We start from the raw sequence: 23364 nt of genomic DNA on the forward strand, positions 1-23364 counted from the left end.
TTGTCTCGCTCCCCTTGTCTCTCTGTCTCCTTTGCACTGCAGGGACCTAACTCACCAGGGTCTGCCGCCTGGCACCCAGAACAACGCACCAGCAAGCAGGCCCTGGCAGCAGGTTTACTGGTGGGGCAGTGCTGATGCTGGGGGGGACGGTGGGGGCAAGGATGGAGAGCAGTGGAGAGGAAGTGGCGGTGGTGAACTGAGTCAAGGGAGAGGCCAGCAGCCTGGAGGGGCTCTGGACAGTGCTTGGGGCTCGCCACCGGGCCTTGGGGGCTGAGCCCTGGGACGTGTGGCAGCAATGGCCTGAGCAGACCAGGCGTGAAGGGCCTGCTTCCTGCAGACCAGCCGATCTGACAGCTGTGGAATTCGTCTTGCAGAAGGAGAGCTCTGAAATGGGGTGGTACTGGGATCAGGGGACGCTGAGCCAGGGGAGGGGCCGGCCGGAATTCTCCACCCTACCTGAGGTCCTTCCACTCACCACATCGCAAGCCCTTGTGGCTCGGCCCTCGGAACCTGAGCTGGGGTTTCTGTCTGGATCTCCCACCGGCAGCCTCTCCTGTCCCCTGACCTCTGGCCTCTGACATGGCCTGACCGAAGCGCAGCTGTGGCGTTGGGAGCTGCAGGGGGCCAGACCCAGCTGAAGACCGTTTGGCACCCAGACAGCCTGCCTGGAGTTTATGCCCTAATATGGTGATGGCCAGCAGCGGCCTGAACAGGGACATGGAGAGGCCAGAGACAGGAAACCTTAGCCCTGGAGACCCCCAACACCCACCCCCGGGCCCCCAGTGATCTGGGCCTCTGATCCCCATTCCTCACAAGGAAACGTGCCCCAGAGAAGTGCAGAGTCTGGAGCCCTGAGGAGCCTGACCTTTCAGCACAGCCAGGGGATTCTGGCCCTGAGGCCTCAGCACCCTGCCCACTCCATTCAGACTTATCAAGAAGAGGGGCCAGCGCTGCATTCTGCAGCCCAGGACCCTGGCATCCCCACCCCCACCCCACCCCGCCAGGCTGCAGAAACTCCAAATGGAAGCCCCTGGAAGCTCAGGCTCACCCCTGCCCATCGGCACACTCAGGCGCACGCCCCCTTGGCCCTCTCTCCCTTTGTGACATTCAAGGAATTTTTCCTTTCAAATAACCCTGTCAAAGCCCAGCTTATTCCAAAAATGTGACCTGGAGCCCTGCCTGATGGCTGCAGGAAGTGGCAGCAGGAGGGGGAGGCTCCAGCTGCTACTTTCAAGGGGAAATGGAAGGAAGGAAAGCCGGGGGCCTGAATCAGCCCCTGCTCTCTGGGGCTCTGCCCTCCGCCCCCCCGCCCCCAGGCTCCTGCTGGCTAGTTGGGTCTTCTGGGGGCTGCACATCACCCACCCCCAGCCCTCCTGCCAGACCTGCCAGCGGACCCCACTCCATCGCTGGCTGGGAGTGCGGGGGATGGGGGGGCCCTGAAGGCAGCTGAGGGTCAGCCAGGCCAGGGTGGAGCCCAGGGACAGTGGGAGCAAATTCCAGCCTGCGGGCAGGTGGGCTCTAACCCTCACACGGCAGAGATGGTAGTGGGCGGCGGAGCTGCTTCCGGGAGCCCCGCGCTGGCTCTTGCACACACAACAGGGCCTGGTCGCGCAGCTGCCCCGCACCTGCCCCGCACCTGCCCCGCACCTGCCCCGCACCTGCCCGTCCCTCACTCTTCTCCCTCCGCCCTGCCCCGCCCCCGGGAGCAGAGGCCGACTTCGGCCGCGGAGGGAGCGAGCCTGCAGTTCCGCGGGTGGCCACAGCGTGGCGGGCGCGGCCCGCAGTCCCGAGGCAGCCGGCGCCGGAGCGCTCGGGGAGGCAGGGGCGGGGTAGGGGGACACGGGCTGCGGAACCAGGTGACCTTAGCTCCTTGTGTCAGAATGACCTTGGGCAACTCGCCTCCCGTCCCCGAGCCCCAGGGTGCTTTTCTGCAGGACAGGGAGGTCGAGCCCACCCCGCGAGGCTGGAGGAATGAATGACATGATGTGTGTGAAGTAGGAACGGGACTTTTGCCGGGTCCTGCTAACGGGAGAAGCGGGGAGGGGAGGCTGGTGGATGGCCGTCAGCAATGGAGAGGCCCGGGCCCCTGGCTCACGCGCCTGATGCCAGGGACACCTCCCTCACGCACCCCGACCCCCAGCCCCAGCTGAAGACACCTGGCTCTGGGTGAGGAGGCTGGATGCCCAGCCTTTGCCGGCCTCCTTGGGCTCGGGATACCACGGGCCCCGCAGGGACGGAGACCAGGAAAGTAGACACAGTATGCAGCTCACGGCAGGTCACCGAGGAGGGGAGGATGAAGGGACACCGGGAAGCACTCTGGGGCAGAGCCAGGCCTGGACACATTCCACGAGCAGCAGGTACAGCTCTTCCTGACCCCAGGGAAGGGTGCTGTCATTCAAAAGAACACAAGCTGGCCTACTTTCACCTGGTGCCACCCGGGCATCCTCTCTGCCCAGCATCCCAACCCAGCCGAGGGCCCCACTCACAGTCCCAGACTGGATTTCCCACCCCTGGGACCCCTGGCCTTGGCTTTATCGTGGGCAGGCCTTATCAATCAGGGCAGCATGGGCCGGGATGGGGGTCCTTAAGCAAGACCCAGGTCAGATCTCGGTCAGCAAACCAGGGGTCATCATGGCTCCCTCAGGGGCGGTGACATGGAGCACCAGGGCAGCATGGAGAACACAGGCCTGGCACCTGCCTTCACCGCACCTGGGCGCCAGCAAGACCCTAATCCAGAGCCCAGGCAAGATGGAGGAAGAGAGAAGAACCCAGGCAGAGGACAGGCCCAGGGAGCCGAGCTGATCTGCCCAACCCTCAGAAAACCTGGGCAATTGCTGTGTGACTGTGCTCAGGTCATTCACCGCTCTGAGCATCAGGCTCCCTGGGGTTGCCGCAGGGGTGAGTGATTCCTGCCTGGAGTGCCTGATGGGATGACAGAGTGCTGGGTGGAAGTGTCCAGAGCAGTAACAGACAGGGTGCCAGGGCCCTGCCGGGAAGGTGACCTCAGGGAGGCAGCGCTGGTCCCCTCCCTGCCCTGCTCCCAGCAGGAGGAGCGGAGCCCAAAGTCAGGCTGAGGGCAGGAGGCTGGGGCCCCGGCGGCCCTGTCCGCCCCCAGGCAGAGAGGCTGTCTCCATGCAGCCTGGGGCTGTGCAGTGTCAGGTTATATTTAGCCTGGTGGCGGCGACAGGAAGATGCAGAAGGAGCGGCTCCTGGACGGGGGCCACCGTGTCACTAACGCGGCTCTCATGGGCCGCCAGGGGCCTAGGAAAGCGAGGGACATCGCAGGCCCAGGGGACAGAGCCTCAGAGGCCTGTCAGTGAATGAGTTTGTGCCTGAGAGAGAGAGTACGTATGCATGTGACACTGAGAGGGGCCATGTCCTCGGCCCGGCTCCGGAGGCTGAGAGGTGCAGACACCCCTAGAGAAGACTCATAACAGAGCAGCCTTTGGGAGCCACGATCCAGACCCTGGCTCACACAGAAGGGGTGTCCCCAGACAGACTCTCCACCACCCTCTCAGCCTGGCACCTTCCCAGGAATTTAGAGGGCGCGCCATCCAGAGGGTCTCGGGGGCCTCTAGACCCCCAACCACTGTGTGTGGCCTGCTTACAGTATCCCTTCCCACCCACAGCAACAGCCTCAAGAGAGCGCTGCTTCTGGTAAAGCTCTGGGCGCAGCCCTGCCCTGCACCAGCCTGCTGGGTGCCACTCGGCCTCTCAGGGACACAGCCTCCTGGTCGGGCTGGTGGCGTCACCAGCTCTGCTCCCCAGAAGCACTGGGAGGTGAAACCAGGCCGGCTCAGGCCGAGAAAGCTGCTCCCGTGGACCATCTCCTCCTGCCCGAGGCCTGCACACGCCAGCTCCCTCGCCCGACTTCCTGGAGTCTGTCCCCCTGAGAATCCTTTGAGTCCTTCGGGATCTGCTACCTCCAATCACCCTGCCCTCCTGGCCGAGCCTCCACCCCTGCACACGCTGGCACGCTGAGTCCCAAGTGGGCCGGCCTCCAGTGCACCCCAGCTTTGCCCGGCCCCTGCTCCCCAAAGCCCCAACCCCTCTTTTCTCTAAATGCTTCCATCTTTCCAGGCTCTGCAGGAGCCTGCTACAAAGTTTCCTCGATGGCTCCATCAGCTCATGTGGGTGCTTCTCATTGAGAACTCCCCTAAAACAATATCCCTAGCTCGGGACATTGCACACTGGCTTCTGGGGTGAGCTTCCCCCCGACCCCTAGAGTCGGAGCCCTGAGGCTAGGGCCAGGGCGGCTTCACAGGAGGCACTGGGTACACAGGGGTCTTGGAACTGATCAAGGACTCAGGCAGTAACCTGCGCTGACATGTGCGTGTGAGTAGGGCCATCCCCCCACCTCTAAGCTCCCTTTCAGATCCAATGGGACCAACTGTCGTTTCACAGCAGAATTTGCCCGTTTCAAACCACCCCAGGCCTAGACAGCAGTCGGAACCATCGTGGGAATGAAGGGGATCTCGTGCTGGAGTGTTATGAAACCTGGCCAGCAGTTAGCGTGGCATTTGGAGGCTGACCACCCAGAAACCTGGGAGCAGCGGGCAGAGCAGGAGCCACCCAGGCATCAGATTTCTGAGCCTCAGACCCCTCCCAGCCTGCTTCACATGACCAGGGGACAACCTGGGGGCCCTGTCCTCTCCCAGGGCTTGACAAGCTTCTAGAACTATGCTCCATCTTAGCATGCAGCATACCCCAGAAAGCCTCGGGGTGCCTTGAGAACAGCCCACCCTAATTCCAGCTCTCAGTTAACCAGAGCTTCTCAATCACGCAACCAAGACTTGTAATCCCTCCAGGACTCGCCCGCCTCATAGGACACGGGGTCGCGCCAACAGAGACATGCGCACAGGAAAGCCTCCTGAAAAGTCCAGGGCAACATTCGAGCATCAGAACACACGAGGGGGACCCAACCGTAAACCGAGAAAAGCGGCATCGTGTGTGGGTGACGGGATCCTCTCCCTGGCGAACCAACCAAATCAGCAGATAAACCATTAAAACCAGCAACAGGGCTCAGTAAAGCCGCCTGGTCTGGGCCCAGCCCACGGGAATACTCAGCGCCCCTCTCCACCAGCACAGAGCTATCAGAACAGGTGGTGGGAAAGAAGGTCGCTTCCCTAACGGCAGCAGAATGCTAAAACAGCCAGAAATTGAGCAAGAATGCACAAGGCCTTTAATGGGGAAAAAAGCAAATATTTAAACTAATAAAGGATACCGAAATGATCTGATAAATGGAGGGACAACCCAGGCCCTCAGGTGGAACAAATATTATAAAAACGTCAGTTCTCTCCAAACTCATCTATAAAACCAATCGAATTCCAATCAAGATTCTAAAGGGGGTTTTTCTTTCCAGGAACTTGATAAAGTTTCTCTTAAGTTTATAAAGAAAAAAGAGAGGTTCACAAATACCTATGTCAACCCTTCGAACAAAAAATAAAGAGATAAGATTTGCCTTCCCAGATACTAAGATATATCCAATGTCATAGCTTTTTTGTTTTTTAATGTGGCTTCGATGCAAGAAAAGATAAATAAATATTTGGAAGAGAATAGAAAGCTCAAAGACAGACCCATGGATATCTGGGTAATTAACCAGGGGTACAGGTGGCCCCACACATCAGTGGCAAAGAACAGGCTGCTCGCTAGATGTGTTGGGAAAATTGGCTCACTACATGGAAAAACATACAACTTGATCCCTGCTTGACACCGCAGACAGAGGCAGGCCCAGGATGGATCAAAGACCCAAAGGTGAACCGATTAAGCAAATAGAAGAAAAAGAAGACCTTTGTGAGCTCAAGATGGTGAAGAATTTCCTCAGCAGCACTTCAAAGGTACAAACCAGGCTAATACTCACTAAAGTTGTATCAACCTTAAGTTTCTTCACTGGATAAATTTAACAGACCACTGAATGTGAGAAGTTATTTGCAATATCCTGATGCAGCAGGAGTTGCTATCCAGAATATATGATGAATATTTAACTGCATGTGTTTGTATTTCTACATACACAAGCAACTCCTGCAAACCAATGGGAACAAAAGACGGCGCTTCCACAGAGCAGTGAGCAGATGATAGGTGATTGACAGGAGAGGAAACCCAAGAGGCTGCCCAGCCCAAGAGAGGGATGCTCAGCCTCACCTGAGGGTAGTCAAAGAAATGCAAATTCAAGCAGCGAGAGATCGCTTTCACCTATTAGACTGGCAAAAATTAGAAAGGTGGGTGACGCCAGGTGTGGCAGAGAGGAGGGGGAACAGGAATCTCGTGCTCTGTGTGGGTGGGTGGTGATGGCTGTGGGCATCCCTGGGCACAGCTGGACAAGGCTTATTTGAATGAAGTGTCCACAGATCCCATGATCCAGCAATTCCACCCCTGGGGATGTATCCTGAAGACACCCTCACGTGAGTCCAAAGGGGCCATGGGTGAGGATGTTCACTGCAGCAGTATTTACGGAGATGCTTGCTCCAGAGTCCCCCCCACCCCAGTGAAAACGGGGTGGGTACACCCCACAGAATATGAAGCTACAGACTAGATGTCAAGTAGCAGCCTGGATGGGATCAGAGGCATACTCCTGAGTAAGAAGAGCGAGCACCAGAATACAATAGTTAGCACATACCATTTACATAAATTAAACCTATATGCATCCAGACAAAATACACATTTTGCGAGAGCATATGCAAGCGGCACATTTGCAGGAAGTACATTTGAATGGTTGCCTATGGGGAGGGGAATGGGACTGGGGAGTGAGAGGGAAAGAAAAAAGATCAAGCGAAAGGGAAAGAAAAAACAGTGACACAGATATCGTGGTTTCCATGATTTGGGGGAGAGGCAGGAGCTGCGGTCAGCAGAAGCCTGGGGGTTGGAGGAGGGCGAGGTGGGCGGGGTCCTGCACAGGACCCAGGGCAGGAAGAGCGCTGTAGCACACAGGGACCCCGAGACCCCTCCCCAGAGTTGGCCGGGCCCTGCGGCCACATGGGTGACACCTGCCTCATGGCAAGCAGAATGAGCCCTGACACTTGATGCTGCCCTGCTGGTATCTCCCATCTGATTTTCCACACCTCTCCCAGCAGTACCCGGGAGGGCAGGTGTTTGATCCCACTTAGCAAATGAAGAATTGCGGCTCTGGAGCCGAGCTGAAACCCACGTTTCCCCTCCGGGGGCCCTAAGCCCATCACGCCGGGAAAGGGCCCTAGGGCAAGACAGCCTGTGTGGCGGTACTCCGGGCTGGGCAGGGCTGCGGGGCAGAAAGAGGAAAACTGGGTTCGCGTTCCCACTCAGGCGCCCACCAGCCAGGTCACCATGGGCAAGTCCCCTTGCCTTTCCAAGCAAGAGCGTCCCTCCTGTGAAAACACAGGGAGCTCTCAGGGGGCCATGAGGACGGCCTGCCAGAAAGCACACGTCCCAGCCTGCAAACTGGAAGTGCAGGCCCCATGACCATGCCCGTGAGCACTGCCACGTAGCTGCCACCGCCACCGACCGCCACCGCCACCACCCCCAGCTTTGCTCCCCCACTGAAGCCTCCTCGGTCCATCTCTGAGTTGGGAGGTGCTGGGCATCCCAGCTGCCTTCCCTGCACCCCACAACGTCCCACCACACAGCAGCGCTGGAGGACTTGCAGGCCTCTCAGGCCACCCGGCCCTGGCCCACCTCCCTCGGGCCCACCCCTCTCAGCCCCTGCATTCTGTTAAGTGAAGGCTCTTCACAGAGGGAGCCACAGAGGCCCAGAGATGGAAAGTGATTTGCTCCAAGCCACACAGCAGCTTGGTAACAGAGCCGGAAGGTGCTCCCAAGCCACTGACAGCTGTATAGGCTTCTGCACCAGCACACAGCCCACCTGATCATTCACTCACTCACTCATTCATTCGTTCATTCATTTGTTCATTCAGCACGCAAGCACGCAAGCATACACTGGGCTCCTGCTATGCACTAGACACAGAGATGCAACAGAGGACACAGCAGGCTTCTGCCTGCGCCCATGGTGCTTCCGGTCTGGCCAGAACTGTGAGCAGGGGATGTGGTGGGCCAAGGAGAGGACACCGCCCAGCCCTCCAGGGGCTTCATGTCACCTAAATTGAGAGAGGTTCATTCGCAGGGGACCACAGTTCTCAGCATGGAGATCTTGATGGGCCCTGCCCCAGGGACAGGAGGGGAGCCTCTCCCCTATTCATCACCTGCCCCAGGTGGCCCTCCACTCCCCCTGTTCTGGCCCTGACCCCAGGGCACGCCTCCCATGGCAGGAGGGAGGGTTTCTGCTGAACTCCCCACACTGAGGGAGAGGTCATTCCATGTCCCTCCCTGTGTATGGGGGAGGGGTGATGGGAGAGAACGTGTTTTTTAAAAAAAAGGTTCATTCTTCACCCAAGCGAAAGGTTCTCTAATGGACGTATTCCGGGCCCGCTCGGGGAAGACATTTAAGTGTGAAAGGGCTTCCTTGGAACCTGTCAAGACACAGCACCCTGGAAGCCACGGCTGGGCAGAAAAGAGGCTCCGTCTCACCGGTCACCCCCACCCTGGCCCTCCTGCTGCCCACAGTCCCCCTCCTCGGAGGCCGAGGCCACCGGCAAACTCTGCTCCCATCCCAGCAGGCTCTGTGCAAATATTTACAGAGCTCCTCTCCGGGGGCTGGAGCAGACACAACACAGAGGAGCCGCCCTCCTGACACTCTCCAGACCCCAGAGTCGGCCAGGAGCAGCACCCCTCTATCCTGGCCGGCCTGCCTCGCTCCTGCCTCCAAGGACAGGAAGTACTCATGCAGGCCAGGGCACCCTGCTCCCACTCAGGAGTGACTCCCCCTGGGGCCTCGGAGGAAAGGTGCTGGGGGGGCGGGGCTTGGGCACATGCAGGTGCCCTCACCTGCCCGGTCTCAGAGGGTGCCCCAATGGCTTTCTGCCCCTCAGGACAAGTGCTCCCGCGTCTAACCTTGTCCTCCAGGATGCCCCCATGCCAAGGACACACCTAGACACCTAGACACCTGCCTGCCCAGCCCCACACACTCTGGGGCTAGCACCACAGGGCCCCAGTGGCACAATGCGGTGTGGGGTCTGGGGCCTGAGGGTCCCTGCCTGGAGGATGGGGAGGGGTCAGTCATGCTGGAGAAGGAGGGGTGAGGAGGCAGGAGTTGATTTTAGGGGACAGGGAGGAGATGGTGAAATGGCTCGGGGTAAGTGGAGCCCACAGAAGGGTGGCTGGTGCCAGAGGTGCCTGCACAAGCGCCTGACCCTGAGGTCTGAGTTCTGGGGACCGTAAACCAGTAGGCATGGGGCCACCTCTCAGGACCAGGCTCCCCATGGGCACTGGGGACACCAGGGTGCAGGCTAGCCGGCTGGTCCCCACCCCTCCCCCAGCCCACAGCTCAGCTGTTGCAGTGGGGGCCCTCTGACCCTGTTACCATGGCAACCAGCCTGCAGCTGGAGCAGAGAAGCAGACAGACTCTTCTCTAGAGACACCCCCCCCTCTCCACCCACTCATGGCTCCTGGGGACACAGGGACATGGAGATCAGGCCAGCACCGGCAGAGCTGGGGGGAGCCAGATGGAACCTGGAGGGAGAAAGGCTCAGGGGTCCTGAAGGGAAGAAGAGTGACAGATGCAGGAAGGAGACAAAGACAAAGGGGACAAGGAAAGCAGCAGAGACCAGGGGCACAGGCAGACAGGCGGAGCGCTGCGGGAGGTGGGGTGTAGAGAGATGGCGGAAACAAAGAGCTGAGGGACCACAGGGGACAGAGAGCAGGGGACCTCCACTAGGCTTGGCAGAGGAGGAGCCTTTCTTGAAGGAACCCAGGGCCACCCCTAAAGCGATGTGGGGATGCAGGTGCATACCAGCAGAGCTGCTGCCCAGGCAACTGCCTCCTGACAGCCCGGCACTGCCCAGCAGCTCTGCTCCAATGCCACCTTAACCCTGGGCCTGACGCTAAGGGGCACGGACACAGGGCCAGCAGCTCCCTGGCACCTCATGTCTCTCCCTCCGGCTCACAAACCGCCCCCACCCCCCAGTCCAGCCTCCCTGCCTCTCAGCAGTCCCAGCAACTAAATAACGGAGCTGTCTGGCTCCAGGCCCTGAAACTGCACAGAGCTAGGCCAGAGGTACCGACATATCCCAGCTGTCCAAACCTCGACCTGCCAGCAAAAGGCCCTGCCTCCTGCCCAGCCACCCCGCTCCCTGGGGCTGCAGCCCAGGGACCCACTCCCCCGTGGCTGGCCCAAGCAGAGACACTGAGAAAGACCTGGACAGACACAAGAGGTGGTCCTGGCATTCTGCAGCTCTGCCTCCCTCGTCTGCCCTGGCACAAAGGTGTGAGCTCGTGCATATACGCCCATAGCCCAGGTCAGGCCACAGGGAACCTACCAAAAGACTGAGTGTCTCACGGCAGAGGGAGGGGAAGCGGAGGAAATCTGTCTGCATCCTAGGCCTCCAGTGCCAAGGGAAGTGGGGACCCACATGACCTGAGGGCCCAGGCTAGCCTGTTAGCCGACAGGAGACACCTGATCCCATGGAAACTCTGTGAGAACAGGGCAGGGGGCAGGCAGGGATGGCTGGCACTGGACTTTCTGGGTCACAGCCCCATTTGGAGTCGTGACCCGAAAGGGGCAAAGAGACTGAACCTGGGCAAGGGGCCTGGGTTCTAGTCCCACTCCCTCCATGGAGCTGCTGGTAACTGGACCTCTGCTTCTCCATTTCTCCATCTGTAACTCGAGCAGGCTAGATTACATGATCCTCAAGGTCAGCAAGATTCCACAGTGGTGCCTCTGCAGGAGGGGTCCCTTGGCCACCCTCTCCCAAAGGAGCCAGCCTGGAGCAGGAGGGAAGGCCAGCTTCCCACACACCGCAGCAAAGATGGAAGCACCCAGGCCCTGGTGCCAAGGAGCCGAGCGCGCACAGGCTCAAGGCAGTAACCAACGTGCCCCACTTTACATAATTTCTGGTGTTAGACCTGAACCCAGGACTTCCTGTATTCATATCCTGTTCATTACACCAATGGTTTGCAACTTCTGGAATAAAATCGTATGTCATGTGCATCTATAGGTACCCCTGTAACTAGTTGGTGTCATTTTTAATATATGACAACAATGCAGAGTGGGTAGGGCTCTGATCAGACAGACATGGTTCCATTCCCAGCTCTGCCACTTACTAGCTGTGTGACTTCAGAAAAGCTTCTTAATTTCTCTGAACTTGTTTCCTCATCCATAAATGGGAAAAACATTGTATCTCTCTCCCGGGGTTGTTGTGAAGATTCCATGAGATAAGGTAAGTGAAACATTTTGCACAGTGTCCAGCACATAGAAGCCACCCACCAACATTAGCTAGTACGAGATGACCAGGCAGATATAAAAGCCAATCTTCTCTGATGAAGGTTCTGGGAGACATCAGTGAGAAAGCAGACAGAAGGTCCTGCCTTCAGAGTTTCCATCTAGTCTCGTGGCCCCTGCCTCCTAGCCAGAACCCCCACGTGCTGTGAGCAGATCTTCTTCCACAGGGTCCCAGTGATGGTGACCCTCTAATGCTGTGCAGTGACATCACGGGCTGGGCACCCCTACAAAAGCAGGGTCAATGAGAGATACAAGCCATTACAGGGCAGCCTCAGCCCATCCTGAGCATACAGGGAGGGTCCCAATAGGCAGGACCACGGGTATGGGGCTCACTCTGCCTACCTGGGGCTGGGGTTGGGGGTTGGCAGGCAGAGGATGTTGTCTACAGCAGCTAAACTCCCTGTGGGCAGAAACCTCATATATGTTCACTGTTCTATCTGCGAGGCCCTGGGTTCAGTAAATGCTCATCAGATACACACTTGGCAGCAGCAAGGTTTGGGCCCCCGTGGGCAGTCCAGCGCCACCTTCCGGAGCCACCTGCCCAGCCCCTCTGCAGAGTCCTGCTGCACTGAACCCCCAGAGCAAAGCCCACCCCACCCCACTGTGACAGACACTGGGAACAGCCCGGCCCAGAGCTCTGTTTACGCGATCTCTGATCTCCATCTCCGGAAGCCCAGAGCAGCTGGGCTAGGAGGCCGTGTCTGAGCCGAGACACCTGGCGCAGGAAGGGACAGCAGGCGGGGCCTTCAGCAGATGAGACAAAGGGAGCTGAGGTTGGGGAGAGGCACACACCTCATGCCAGGTGCAGCTGAAGTGCAGAAGGGAAAGGGGGCAGGGGAGGGGCAGCAGAGAGCGGCCAGAGTGCTGCAGCCCTCCCCACCTTCGCCCCAGACCAGTCAGTCACAAGGCAGGGTCGCTAGAGGCCTGTGACCAGAGGTGAGCGCCCAGCCGCCAGCCTGACCTATTATTTACGTCCACACACACACCTGCCATCCCGGCCACGCCAAACTCCAGCCTTACCCAGCTCAACATGCGCACATCTGCCCAGGGAGGAACGAATCAGAGGTGCCAGACCCCCGACCAAGCAGCCCCTTAGCTACCCCGAAAAACCCTCCCAACGGAGTGAGGTGAAGAGACTCAGATCGCCTGCAGCCCCAATGCCCAGCCCTCGCCTCCCACCTGGCCCTTTGCAATGGCCCCAGCTGGGGTCACCGCACTACAGGACCGCCCAGGCTCCCTCCGCCATGCTTCACCGCCCCCATCCCACTGTGTCGGTCCCCGCCCTGGTTCTTCTCGGCCCCGCCCCCGGCACTGACCCCGCCCATGAGGCCCCGCCCCCTGCCCACGGCCCCGCCTACCATCCTTCCGGTAGAAAGCGATCTCCACTTTGCGCTCTTCCGCGCCGAGCAGGGCCTGCGCGATCTGCGCGGCGGCTCGGCGCTGAGTGCGCGGCCCGTGCAGGAAGTCGCAGGTGCAGGGCCGCTGCATCACCTCCGCCCGCGAGTACCCGCACAGCTCGCAGAAGCCGTCGTTGCAGTAAATGACGGCACAGTTCTCCACCCGAGCGTTGGCTATGATGAACTTGCGGCCTGGGGGGCGGGGATAAGCGTGCACGTGAACAGGGACCCCCTTCCTCGAGGGCTCTTGTCACACGCCGCCGCCCGCCCGGGGACTCCCCGCCCCAGGGAGCACAGCAGAGCCCGGGGTCCCCCGCAGGCAGCGAACGCCGCTGTGCAGACGCAGGTGCCTCGGCCGGCCCCGGGGACTGCGCGCCCCCTCCCGCACCCGGCCCGCGGACTGGCTGCTTGGCTTCCCCCGGGCTGGTGGCCAGAGGCCTGCCGCCCCCTCCGCGCCTGGGGCGGAGGCCAGCCTGGGCGGGTGTCAATAACGCGTGTCAGCAGCCGCGGCGGAGGGATAAACACTGGTCCTGGAGAGGGAGACGGGGAAAGGCCAGAGATGGCGGCCAGCCTTCCCTTTGCCCCAGCTCCTTCGGCTCCTCTTCCCGACCACTCCCCTCCCTAGCTTGGGGGCGCTCCCTGGTAGTCACTCCCCCAAACATCAGTACTTCCCGGAAGGGCATTCAGGGCCTGGGGAGTGGGGCGCTGAAGAGGATGAGGAAAGTACCTGGGGACACCTGCTATGCTTTACGTCATGTCACACTGACAGCCTCATAAGTAAGGTGGGGATCCTCACATTATAGATGAGGAAACCAGGGCTCGAAAGAAGTTCAGAGCCATGCCCACAGACTGCAGCTTGTAAGTGACAGAGCCAGCTTTTGAATCCAGTTCTGGCAAAAGGTGAAGGAGTAAGCTGAGGGCCACAGACAGAAGCCCAAGGTCATAGGGAGCAAGGAAAAGGACCTGCAGCTCCCACCCTGGAAATAACCTGGAGCGCGCGGGGCAGGCCTGAGACAGCAACCCACTTGTAAGAAGACAGATCCAGAAAGGGGACCTCCCCCAGGGATGTGAGGGCTGCCTCAGTTTTGCCCCACCAAGGAAGAGGTGCCCAAAGGACCCATTTCAGCTAGACTGAGCTCATCCCCTCCACGCGTGCCCTGAGAGCCAGGCTGGCCGGTGAGCAGCAGGCAGGCAGGCAGCAGAGGCTTGTGCCAGGGAAGATGCTCCCGGGATAAGGGCTTATTATAAACACAGAAGTTTTTGGCCACTTTGGCCTCTAATGCTGGGGCTTTCAGTAGCAATCATAACTCTGCCTCCTCCCCCCCTGGTGGGCACAGCCCTCAGGGACAAGGCCTAAGCCATGGCTGTGAGGCCTCCCCGAGGGCTGCCTGCCTCAGCCCTCCCTTACCCTGGCCTCCAGGAAGTTACATTTTGAAATTGGGTCATTTTTAGGTCTGTTCCCCAGGCGCCCCAAAACCCCCAGGCAGTGGTCAACCCTAGGAGTCAGAGCTCTCGGTCACATATAAAGACCCTGACTCAGCCCCCAACTCCACCTGAGTCCAAGGCAGTGCAGAGTACCAGCTTCAAAGGAGGAAGGAAAACCACCTGGCCCCCACTGCCAGGCCGGAGAGAAGAGCAAGTTTCTTCGAAGGCAGGCCCCACGCCCACTCTCCCTCACTGAGCTCCTGGAATACGGAGCAGAAGGGACCTGAAAGGCTCCTTCAATCCCATCCTTCTTCCCAGGTGTGGAAACTGGGGCTCAGATAGAGAGTCACTCAAGGTCACATGGCAATCAGTGGCAGAGGTGGGCCCAGGAGCCAGGCCCCCAGATCTCAGTCCACGTGCCTGCCCAGCCTCCTGGGGAGCCCTTGCCTGGTGGTCCTCCACCACGTCGGTCCCCTCCTCCTCAGGATCATCTTGTTCCTCCATCAGACAATGCTGTCCGCTGAATCGACCCCTCCCTCCACCCACCACTGTTACAAGTACATGTTGTCCTGTGCTCACAGGGTCATGGGCAAGGAATGTCACCAGCTCCCCTCTCCCAGGTCCCTTGGCAGTCACACCCACTGTGGCACACACAGCCTTGGGGACAGACACATGCACTCTGGGCGGGCACAAAGCCCGTGCCCAGAATGTTCACCTAGGCTGGGAGATGCTGGAAGCGCCCCCTCCAAGGCCAGTTTAGAGGTTCTGTCGTCCCCACAAAGGGGCTCAGGGACAGGAAAATCCACAACATGGGAGCACTGCATGGAGGCTGTTAGACCCTCAAAACCGGGCTTCAGCCCATGACACCCTCCCACCCTGGGCCCCGCAGTTTGTAGCCTTGCCTAGGACCCCTCCACACTGCCCATGCAGGGTCAAACTCACGGGTGATACACCCCCCACACACGCACACACCCAAGAGCAGGTTAGGCACTGGCCCTGCATGCTCGGTGTCAAGCTCTCACAATGCAGTCAAGATGGGCGCCTGCCGGTCCGCTGAGGTCCCACAGTCTGGCCCGTATCTATTCTCCTGTCCCTGCACCCACACAGCCCCGTCCTCACCCAGGCACCCTGAGTTGGGAATACCCGCACACTCTCATCCTGTCTCCCTGCCCTGCGCACGCAGTGCCACACACACTCCCCAGTCCCCGAAGACTGAGCTGAGCCTCCCACCCCGCGACCAACACCAGGCCCCTTGGCCCCAAGCCCACAGCCACCAGCACCAAGCCTTGCCCCTGCGACCCCCGGCCAGCGCCCTGAGGACGCCGGCCCTCCATTGACTTGCACTTGGCAGATGCACACGGCCCGGGCACGCCCACCCCCCATTCACACTCGGGAGAGTTCGCCCCCCCGCACCCCCCCTCCATCCCCTCCCTGCCGGTCCCCTCCCCCACTCACTCTGGCCCTCAAACTTGCGGATGATGGTGTCCAGGAAGGTGTTCTGCGGCGCGACGTGGCCCCTCCGCACCGGCATCCTGAGCCCATGGGCGGGCCGGGCGGGCCCCCACCCACCCCGGCCCAGCCCGGCCCAACACTAGGCTTTGGATAGCCCTACTCGGCCGTGGTCCCCGCACCCCGCGGCCAAGCAGAGCACGGGCGGGGCAGGGACTGGACTGCGGGCGCGGGGTCCCCACTTGGCTCCCGGCTCCCGATCGCGGGCACGGCCTGGAGCCGCCTGAGCTCGGGCCGCCCGCACACCTGTCTGCCGGGCCCCGCCGAGCCGCGAGCCCCGCTCCGCCGCGTCCCCGCGCCGCTCTCTGCTCGCCTGAGCTCGGGGCTCCCGGCTCCCACCCGCCGCGCCGACAGCCGCTCCGGCGCCCGCGGCTCGGGCTGCGCCTGCGGCTCAGCCCGGCCGCGGAAGGGTTAACGCGGCGCGCGCCCCTCGGGCCCCGGCCCCCGCCTCCCGGGCCCCTCCCGGCCCCCACCGGGTGCCGCGCGCCCGCAGCACCGCCCTCTCCCCACCCCCCTACACACACCCCGCGCGCCCGTCCTTCCCATTGGCTGAGCCGCACCGAAGGCTCCCCCTCAACCCAGACCCTCGCTCAACCCTGGAGCGCGCCCTGACTCGCGCCCCCCGAAGAGAGGGAAGGGGCCCTTAGTAGGGGAACCGTGAGGACAGGTGCGACAGCTGGCCAAGGAGTGGACTGGGGATTCTGTCCCCACCCATGTACTAGAAGGCCAGGGGAACCTGACTTGAAGGGAGAGGGCGGGTCCCTTGTGCCCTGGTACCCCAGCAAGCCAGGCAGTGGCTTGGTACACACAGCTTGCGCTCACTGCCAGCTGTAGGTGACAGGGGTGAGGCCCGGACCCCGGGAGGACGGACCCAGGGTCCGGGGAGACCCGGGAAACGTGAAGGGCAAGACGCTCTGGAGGCCCCAGGTCAGCGGAGATTTGAGATGAGAGTGGGCGAGATTTAGGAGGGGCACGCACCGACAGCGGGGGCGTCCCCCAACACACACACACACACACACACAGCCCTCTCTGGGATTATTCGGGGCCGTCCTGAGCAGAGAGGGACATTTTGACGGGAATTGCGGCCTCCCAGCTGTTGGTTTCAAAGAAAAGCCCGTGAGCGCGATGTTCCAGCCTGGGGATCCCCTGTGTGAGAGGCCCGCCCCCCCGTCTGCAGCGCGGGGCCAGCCTTGCAGGCGCAATCGGCGGGCTCCGGCCCTGCGGCGCCGCGGCGGCCCAGCCCCTCGGAAAACCCTGGCCTCGCCGCGGCCCCTCCCCCCCGCCAGCTGGCTCGCTGCAGCTGCGGCTCCCTTATTTAGGCAAGGAGGCCTGAGGATGCTCAAGGGCAGGCAGGGTGTCTGCCTGCCGCCTGCCCACTGCCTGCCTGGGTCTGAGTGAGGGTCTCCGGGTGCGGTGTCCCGGGCCTGAGCAGCCAGGCAGGGCCCCAGGAAGGCCAGGGCAGAGAGGCGAGTGTTGACAGCTGAGCAGGCCGGCGGGGAGGAGTCGGCAGCTGAGCAGCCAGCAGGGTCCCCTCCCCAGCAGCCGGGATCAGAGACCCGGCTAGATGGATGGGGCCATGTGGGGGCCCCTGAGAGCTTGCAGCTGCCTCTGTCCTTGGCGCTAGGGGGTGGGTCTTGTCACCAGGGAACACCATCATGGGATGTGGGAGGAGGGGAAGAACAAAGGGCAGAGCAGGAAGCACAGTCTGGAAGGAGAAAGGCCCAGAGCAAGAGGCCTTGGCAAGACCACCCTACCCAGACTCTCCCCGCCAACCAGGAGCAAAAGAGTTGCAAACAATGGGGCCAGAGGGGCCTTTGGCCAGCAGGTGACACCGCTTTTTTATTTGCTGGTGGGTGGGCAGTGAGTCAGGGAGGCAGCCAGTGGGAGAGAAGGAGGTGGCTCTGCCAGCTGATGCTAAAAAAGAGCAGAGGCTGCTGTCTGTACAGTAATCTCAGCCCTGCGCCCCCCCCCCCCTCCGGCGGCCTCCTCACTTGCCCTCCGAGACTCCCGGAGCCTTTGGTGGCACAGACTCCCCTCCCTCTGTGACCTGCCATCAGGGATATCAACCCATCTTGGGTGCTGGGCAAAACCCAGCCTGTGACTGGCCCAGCACCTCCTCCACCCGCAGCCCCTCCCTGGGTGTGGGTTACCTGCCCTAAGTGCAGGGTGATTTCCATCGGAGTGGGGTGTTTCCCCCTCCATGTGGGGAGATTTAGAGAGTGAGAAATGACCTGCAGTAGAATGGGCGTGGGAGGAGAGGACATGAAAGAGACATCCACAGGTAGCACCCACTTCTCTCCAGACCAAGGGTGAGGGAGAGCCAGGCTGAAGTAGGGGCGTGGGTGGATGGCAGCTATTCATCTGGCCCGGCCACCAGCTGTTCACACTTCAGTACCTGTGTTCCCAGGACAGACCTCTGCTCTCGTCCCATGGGAGGATGAAGGGATCGGGGGGGGGGGGGGGGGGGGGGGCTTGGGCCTCCCAAAGAGAAGAGACAAGGTTCAAAGTAGCCCTCCTCTTGGGCATGAAGGCAGGCAGGAGAGAGCTGCCTCTCTCTCTCTCTCTCTCTTTCTCTCTCTCTCTCTCTCTCCTTCCCTCCCTCCCTCCCTCTGTCTCTTCCTGGAGGCTGAGGGGAGAGCCTGAAGGCAGTTTCACTGAACCACCCCCACAGCCAAGAACTGGGACAAGGAAGAGAGGCTGTGAGATGGGGACAAGTCCTCCCCAGAGGCATCCTTCCTGGGGCTATAGGTGCCAGGCACCAAAAGGTAAAAGGCAACAGATGAGCTGAAGCTTCTGCCGATCACCTTCCCACTTCCGCTACCCCCAGACCCAGGAGAAGGCAAGTGTCCAACCTTAACACCCAGAGCAACTGGAATCCGCTCCAGCCCAACTCCAGCTCACAGAGCCCTTTGCAGGGACTGTTCGTTCCTGGGGAGGGCACTCCTGGCCCTGCCAGCGGCTGAGGGACCCCACTGTATGGACAGTGAGATACTATTCTTCTCCCAGCTCCCAGAGACAATTCCAGGAGAAAAGTGTGGAAAATATCCGGCCCACCCCACCTTCTGCTCCTGCTCAGAGTGAAGGAACCAAGCCAGGACACCCTGAGAGGAAAAAAGCAGTGGACCCCCAAGGAGCCAGCCAGGCAAGACAGCCAAGATCGGCTGGGAGAGCAGGGGACAATCACAGGGGACTGGGAAGCAGCTTAGGAGGGAATGGTTCCTCGGAAATCCTGGTGAGGAAGAACACACAGAAATGGTCCCTGTGCAAGGGGCCCATGGAGGGCTTCTCTGCACGGCAGGGTCTCGCTCTGCTGGGCAGCAGGGTCCTGAAGATGCAGCTGTTTTCAGATAAGAACTGGGGTTGGAGGAGAGAAACATCAAAGAAACTGCATATTTCCTCCCCACAAGTGGGTGTCCAGGGCTCGCTGAATGCCAGAAGGGGAGAGAGGGATGAGAAGAGGGGGGACCCACCTCAAACCCCCAGCCAGGAGCCTGTGCTCCCTCCACTCATTGCCACCTGCAGCTCCACATGCAGTGATCTCATCAAACCCCGACCCAGGGCCATAACCCAATCTTCTCCCACCAATCTGACACGTGCCGTCGGCGGGACGTTTTCCTTGCCATGGTGATATCAAAAGAAGCAAATAAGGAGACATACTTCTAATTCTGCTTCTGCTACTAGTCACGTCAACAAATGTTCCCTGGGGGCCTCCTGTGTACAGACCCCTGTGCCAGACACCAGGGGTGGGGATGGAGAGGGGACAGGAGGGTAACCCAGGATCTCTGCTCCAGGGGCTCAGTCTACCGAGGCCGAGGGAGGTGGTGGGCAGGCAGAACTGTACGGTCTGTGCTGAGCGCCGTGGGCTTACCAGGAGGTGTCAGTCACATTCAACTAGAGGAGGCTGGGAGGGCCTGGTGAGGGGAGGAGGTTCTTGGAGCCGGTCCCTGAGGTCGAGATGGGACAGAGAAGAAGCATGGCAGGTGGAAGGAACAACATGAACAAAGGTAGAGACAGGAGAACGGAGACCGAGTCTGGGCACGGAACAGGCTGGTGTGGTGTTGATGGAGCAATAGGATGGGCCGCGAGTGGGGGTCTGAGGAGTCTGGTTTTTCTTCTGTGCGCCCAGGAACAGTGGCGCCCTGGCCAGTGTGCTCGGCAGGTTGGGCATTGTTCCGCAATGCCAAAGGTTGTCAGTTCAATTCCCGGTCGGGGCACAGGCCTGGGTTGCAGGTCCGGTCCTTGGTCCGGGCACATACAAGAGGCAACCAGTCGATGTTTCTCTCCCACATCGATGTTTCTTTCCCTCTCTTTCTCCCTCCCTTCCCTCTCTCTCTAAAACTAACTAACTAAATTAAAAAAGAATCTTTTTTAAAAAAGAGGAACTATAGTGGCAGCTGAAAGGTGTGGTCCACAACTACAGAACTACATCTGTCTGTACAGACCGCAGTGTGCAGTCAGTGTCTAAGAAAGGTCTGTGGCATGAATGAAACATGTGTATCAGTTTGGAGAGACTGAGGCGGGTACTATCGCTGCCTAACAGCCATGGCTTAAATCAAATCACCATTTATTCTGCTCCTGGGTCTGCCATTGGGGCAGGTGCACTGTGTCTGCTCAACTCCACTTGGGACTGAAAGGCTCATTCACTCATCCAGTCTGGTGGGAGATGCCAGCTGTCGGCTGAGACCTCGCTAGGATGGGGGCCAGAACACCTACACCAAGACTTTCCTCGTGGCTGCCTGGCTTCCTCACAGCATGGTGGCCAGGTTCCAAGGGCAAGTGTCCCAAGAGAGCTCCGGGAAGCAGCTGTTCCACCTTTAATAGCTCAGCCTCCAAAGTCACAAAAAATAACTTCTGCCACAGCATGGCCAATCCGATCCACAGCGAGAACGTAGACGCCACCTCTCAGTGGAGGAGTGCCACTAACACAGAACAAGACAAGCACGTGTGACTGGATCTATTGGAAAACGATGAGCTGCCGCCCGGAGCTGTGCGCTGGTCCTGGAGAGCGCTGGTGAAGCCTCGAGCTCAGGCAGAGGTGATGGAAAGGGGCTGACTCGTTGGTAACTGTAGGAGGATCACTAAATGTCACTTTCCTTATACCTGTAAAGTGAGGAGGCCAAACAAGCTGATCTCTGGGATCCCTTCCAGCCCCAAGAGTGAGCGATTCCTTGGTGCTACACAATCGCACCCTGCACCCATCGGTGCTCCTTCCACCTCCCCTCAAAACCTACCTCCGCCTCCCCCTCCTGTCTCTGCTCTGATCCTAGGTGCCCGCTGTGAGGCCAACGGTTACTCCACAGAGGGCACCTTGGTCCAGCCTACTTCCCGACTTCAGAATTTTAAGTGGAGTGGGAGACCTTTCACGGCAGGTGAGAAGACCCTCAGACTCCCCAGTCTCTCACTCCACCCTGCTGTGTGCCCATCACCAGAGGGTCTCTTGGGAGAAGACACGTGGTAAGGAATCCACCTGCAAGGAGTTTGTAATCTAACGGGGGAGAGGGAACTGACGGGCCTGACCTCATGAAAACAATCTGGCGAGACGCTGTGTGTCTGACAATGTGTGCAGAAGAGTGGGGCTCTGAGCGGGTTGGGGCAGCCAGGAGGGCTTCCTGGGGAGCCTGGGCCCTCCTGGGGGGTGAAGATTTTCTCAGGCACCGGGGATGGGAGTGAATATCTTCCTAAAGCAAGATCCCAGGAGGGGTCAGGTGTGGAGTCCCCCCACTGATCTACTTACCCCCAAATGAGAAGGTGGAGCAGTTAAGTTCCCTCTGCCTCAGAACTCAACAGCCATCTGCCTTTTCGATGTAAGGATGGGGTTCAGCCTCCTCCGACGCAGAAGGGGCTTAAGCCGGGCTCCAGAGCTTAGCGCGCTGAAGCTCCAGAATTACTATATAGGAGTCATTGATGGAGAGCAGGAACCTGGGTTTAAGGGAGACTAGGATGCTTTGTTTTAGGGTGTCTTTGAGGATCTGAAAAATATTAAGGAGCGAACCACGCTCTGCTGCCTCCGACCAGGGAAGGTGTCCTGGCAGGACATCCGGTCCTACAGGGCTGGCGCTCTGTCCCTGTCCAAGGTGCTGAAAGCCCTTCTTGCCCAGCTGGGCGGGAACCCAAGGAGGGCTGCTCAGGTGATTAAGACTGGGGCCGTCCTTGGGACACAATGAATTAGACAGTCACTCCAAACCACGAGAAATCCTTTGCAGCTGGGCAGTAGCTTCGGGAAGCAGCATATGATGAAGCAAGAGCTTACTTTGCCGATTGGTGCTAAGGAGCCTGAGATCTCACTTCCCTATGTCCTGAATGTGCCTTCCCCACCATCCCCACCGAAGTCATGGAGAAAAAGATACGAATCCTTCTCTGAACTTCACACTTGTGAGTCATGGGCTTTCCCTTGCGGGGGGGGGGGGGTTCTGTTGCTTTATGAAATATTAGAGCCAGAAGGAAACACTGTCATATGTTAGATGAGAAAAAAGATTCAGAGCCCTGGGGACCTGAGATCTCTAGATACAGAGGCAGCTCCCTGAGCGCTTCAGGACGATGCCCTGCTCATTCTGCTAAACTCACCAGGTGGAATTCAGAGCCTACCTCAGCCTGGGCGGGGGGTTGGTGGGGTGAGCATGGGGGTGCTGACCCAGAACGGGTTCCTTATCCTGCAGCCAGTGGATCACCAGCCAATGGGAAGGACCAGAAAAGAAAGCAGAGGTCCACCCAGTCCCCGAGTCCATCGTCTCCCTAGTTTTCTCACAAACAACTGCCCATCTCCTTCCATGTGCCCCAAGCTGTGTGGGACCCCTGGGAGAAAGGAGGCATACAGTCCAGTCCCTGGGCCTTCAAAAGTTTTCAATAAGTTGGGAAGAAAAGATGCTCACACATGAATAGGCAATATTGCAAGAGCCAAGTACAACTCATGGCAGCCACCAGAGAAGTGCCGAAATCCCAGATACCAAGAAGTGGTGCAGACCATGAGTGCTTTGGTTGCAGAGTAGGAAGAGACCGATCGTTTTAAGGCTGAAAAGGGCAGCGTCTTCACAAAGGAGCAGGGTTCAGGGAGAATTTGGCTGAATGAGAACAGAGATCGGGATACTTTCTGTCTGCCCCTCTGGGGAACAGCAGCCCAGGGTGGAGCCTTCCTGTAAGAGGATAAGGGCGGTGAGGGTGCGAAGGTGAGCAGGGCCCGTCGTACTGCACGAGCCCAGAATGCCCTGGAAGAGAGGAATCTTTCTCCCCTGAAAAAAGAAAGGGTTAGAGAGCTCCCCCCTCTGGACCTCCGAGGCACAACACCAACTAAATCAGGATCCTCTAGGAAGTGGGGTCCTCCCCGTCCTTCAGCAGCCTAGGCTGGAGTTAGAAAACCCGACGACGTTCTTGACCCCAGGAAAGGTCAAGATCAGCATCAGCAGCAAATATACCAGAGACATCTCACTTGCTAGTCATTGGGAGTCAAGGGCTTATAGTCCACTTGGAAGAAGAGGAAAAAGGCCACACAGTGACTGACATTACATCAGGGTTTGGGATCAGGGTCACCATATCTCACAAGCCAGTACAGACATCTGAAGGCTTCTCCTCCCACCCTGGTTTGGAGAGAGGATCTGGCCCCTCCCAGGGCACCTAAGAGGCAGGGGAAGGGTGTCTGCCCAGCCAATCCCTAGTGACGGTTGCTATGGAATTTCCAGGCTGGGCATACTCAATGCTCAAAGCCCTGGTTCCCAAGAGACCCAGCACCACAGC

At 59.6% G+C, this 23364-nt stretch overlaps 1 protein-coding gene across 1 annotated transcript in view; it reads right to left on the reverse strand.

The window, feature by feature from the left end:
* KCNH2 (potassium voltage-gated channel subfamily H member 2) overlaps nucleotides 1-15986 on the reverse strand; it is a 31085-nt gene extending 15099 nt beyond the window's left edge. Inside the window, exons 1-2 of the mRNA XM_090287679.1 lie at nucleotides 15583-15986; nucleotides 12664-12894 (exon numbers count right to left, since the gene is read on the reverse strand). Coding sequence (XP_090143805.1) covers nucleotides 12664-12894; nucleotides 15583-15658 — 307 coding nt within the window. The 5' untranslated portion in view covers nucleotides 15659-15986. The remainder of the gene's footprint in view (nucleotides 1-12663; nucleotides 12895-15582) is intronic.
* Nucleotides 15987-23364: the final 7378 nt, after the last annotated feature.

The sequence above is a fragment of the Furipterus horrens genome, unplaced genomic scaffold, assembly GCF_987537825.1.
Source record: "Furipterus horrens unplaced genomic scaffold, mFurHor1.1.pri manual_scaffold_9, whole genome shotgun sequence".
NCBI classification, from domain to species: domain Eukaryota; kingdom Metazoa; phylum Chordata; class Mammalia; order Chiroptera; family Furipteridae; genus Furipterus; species Furipterus horrens.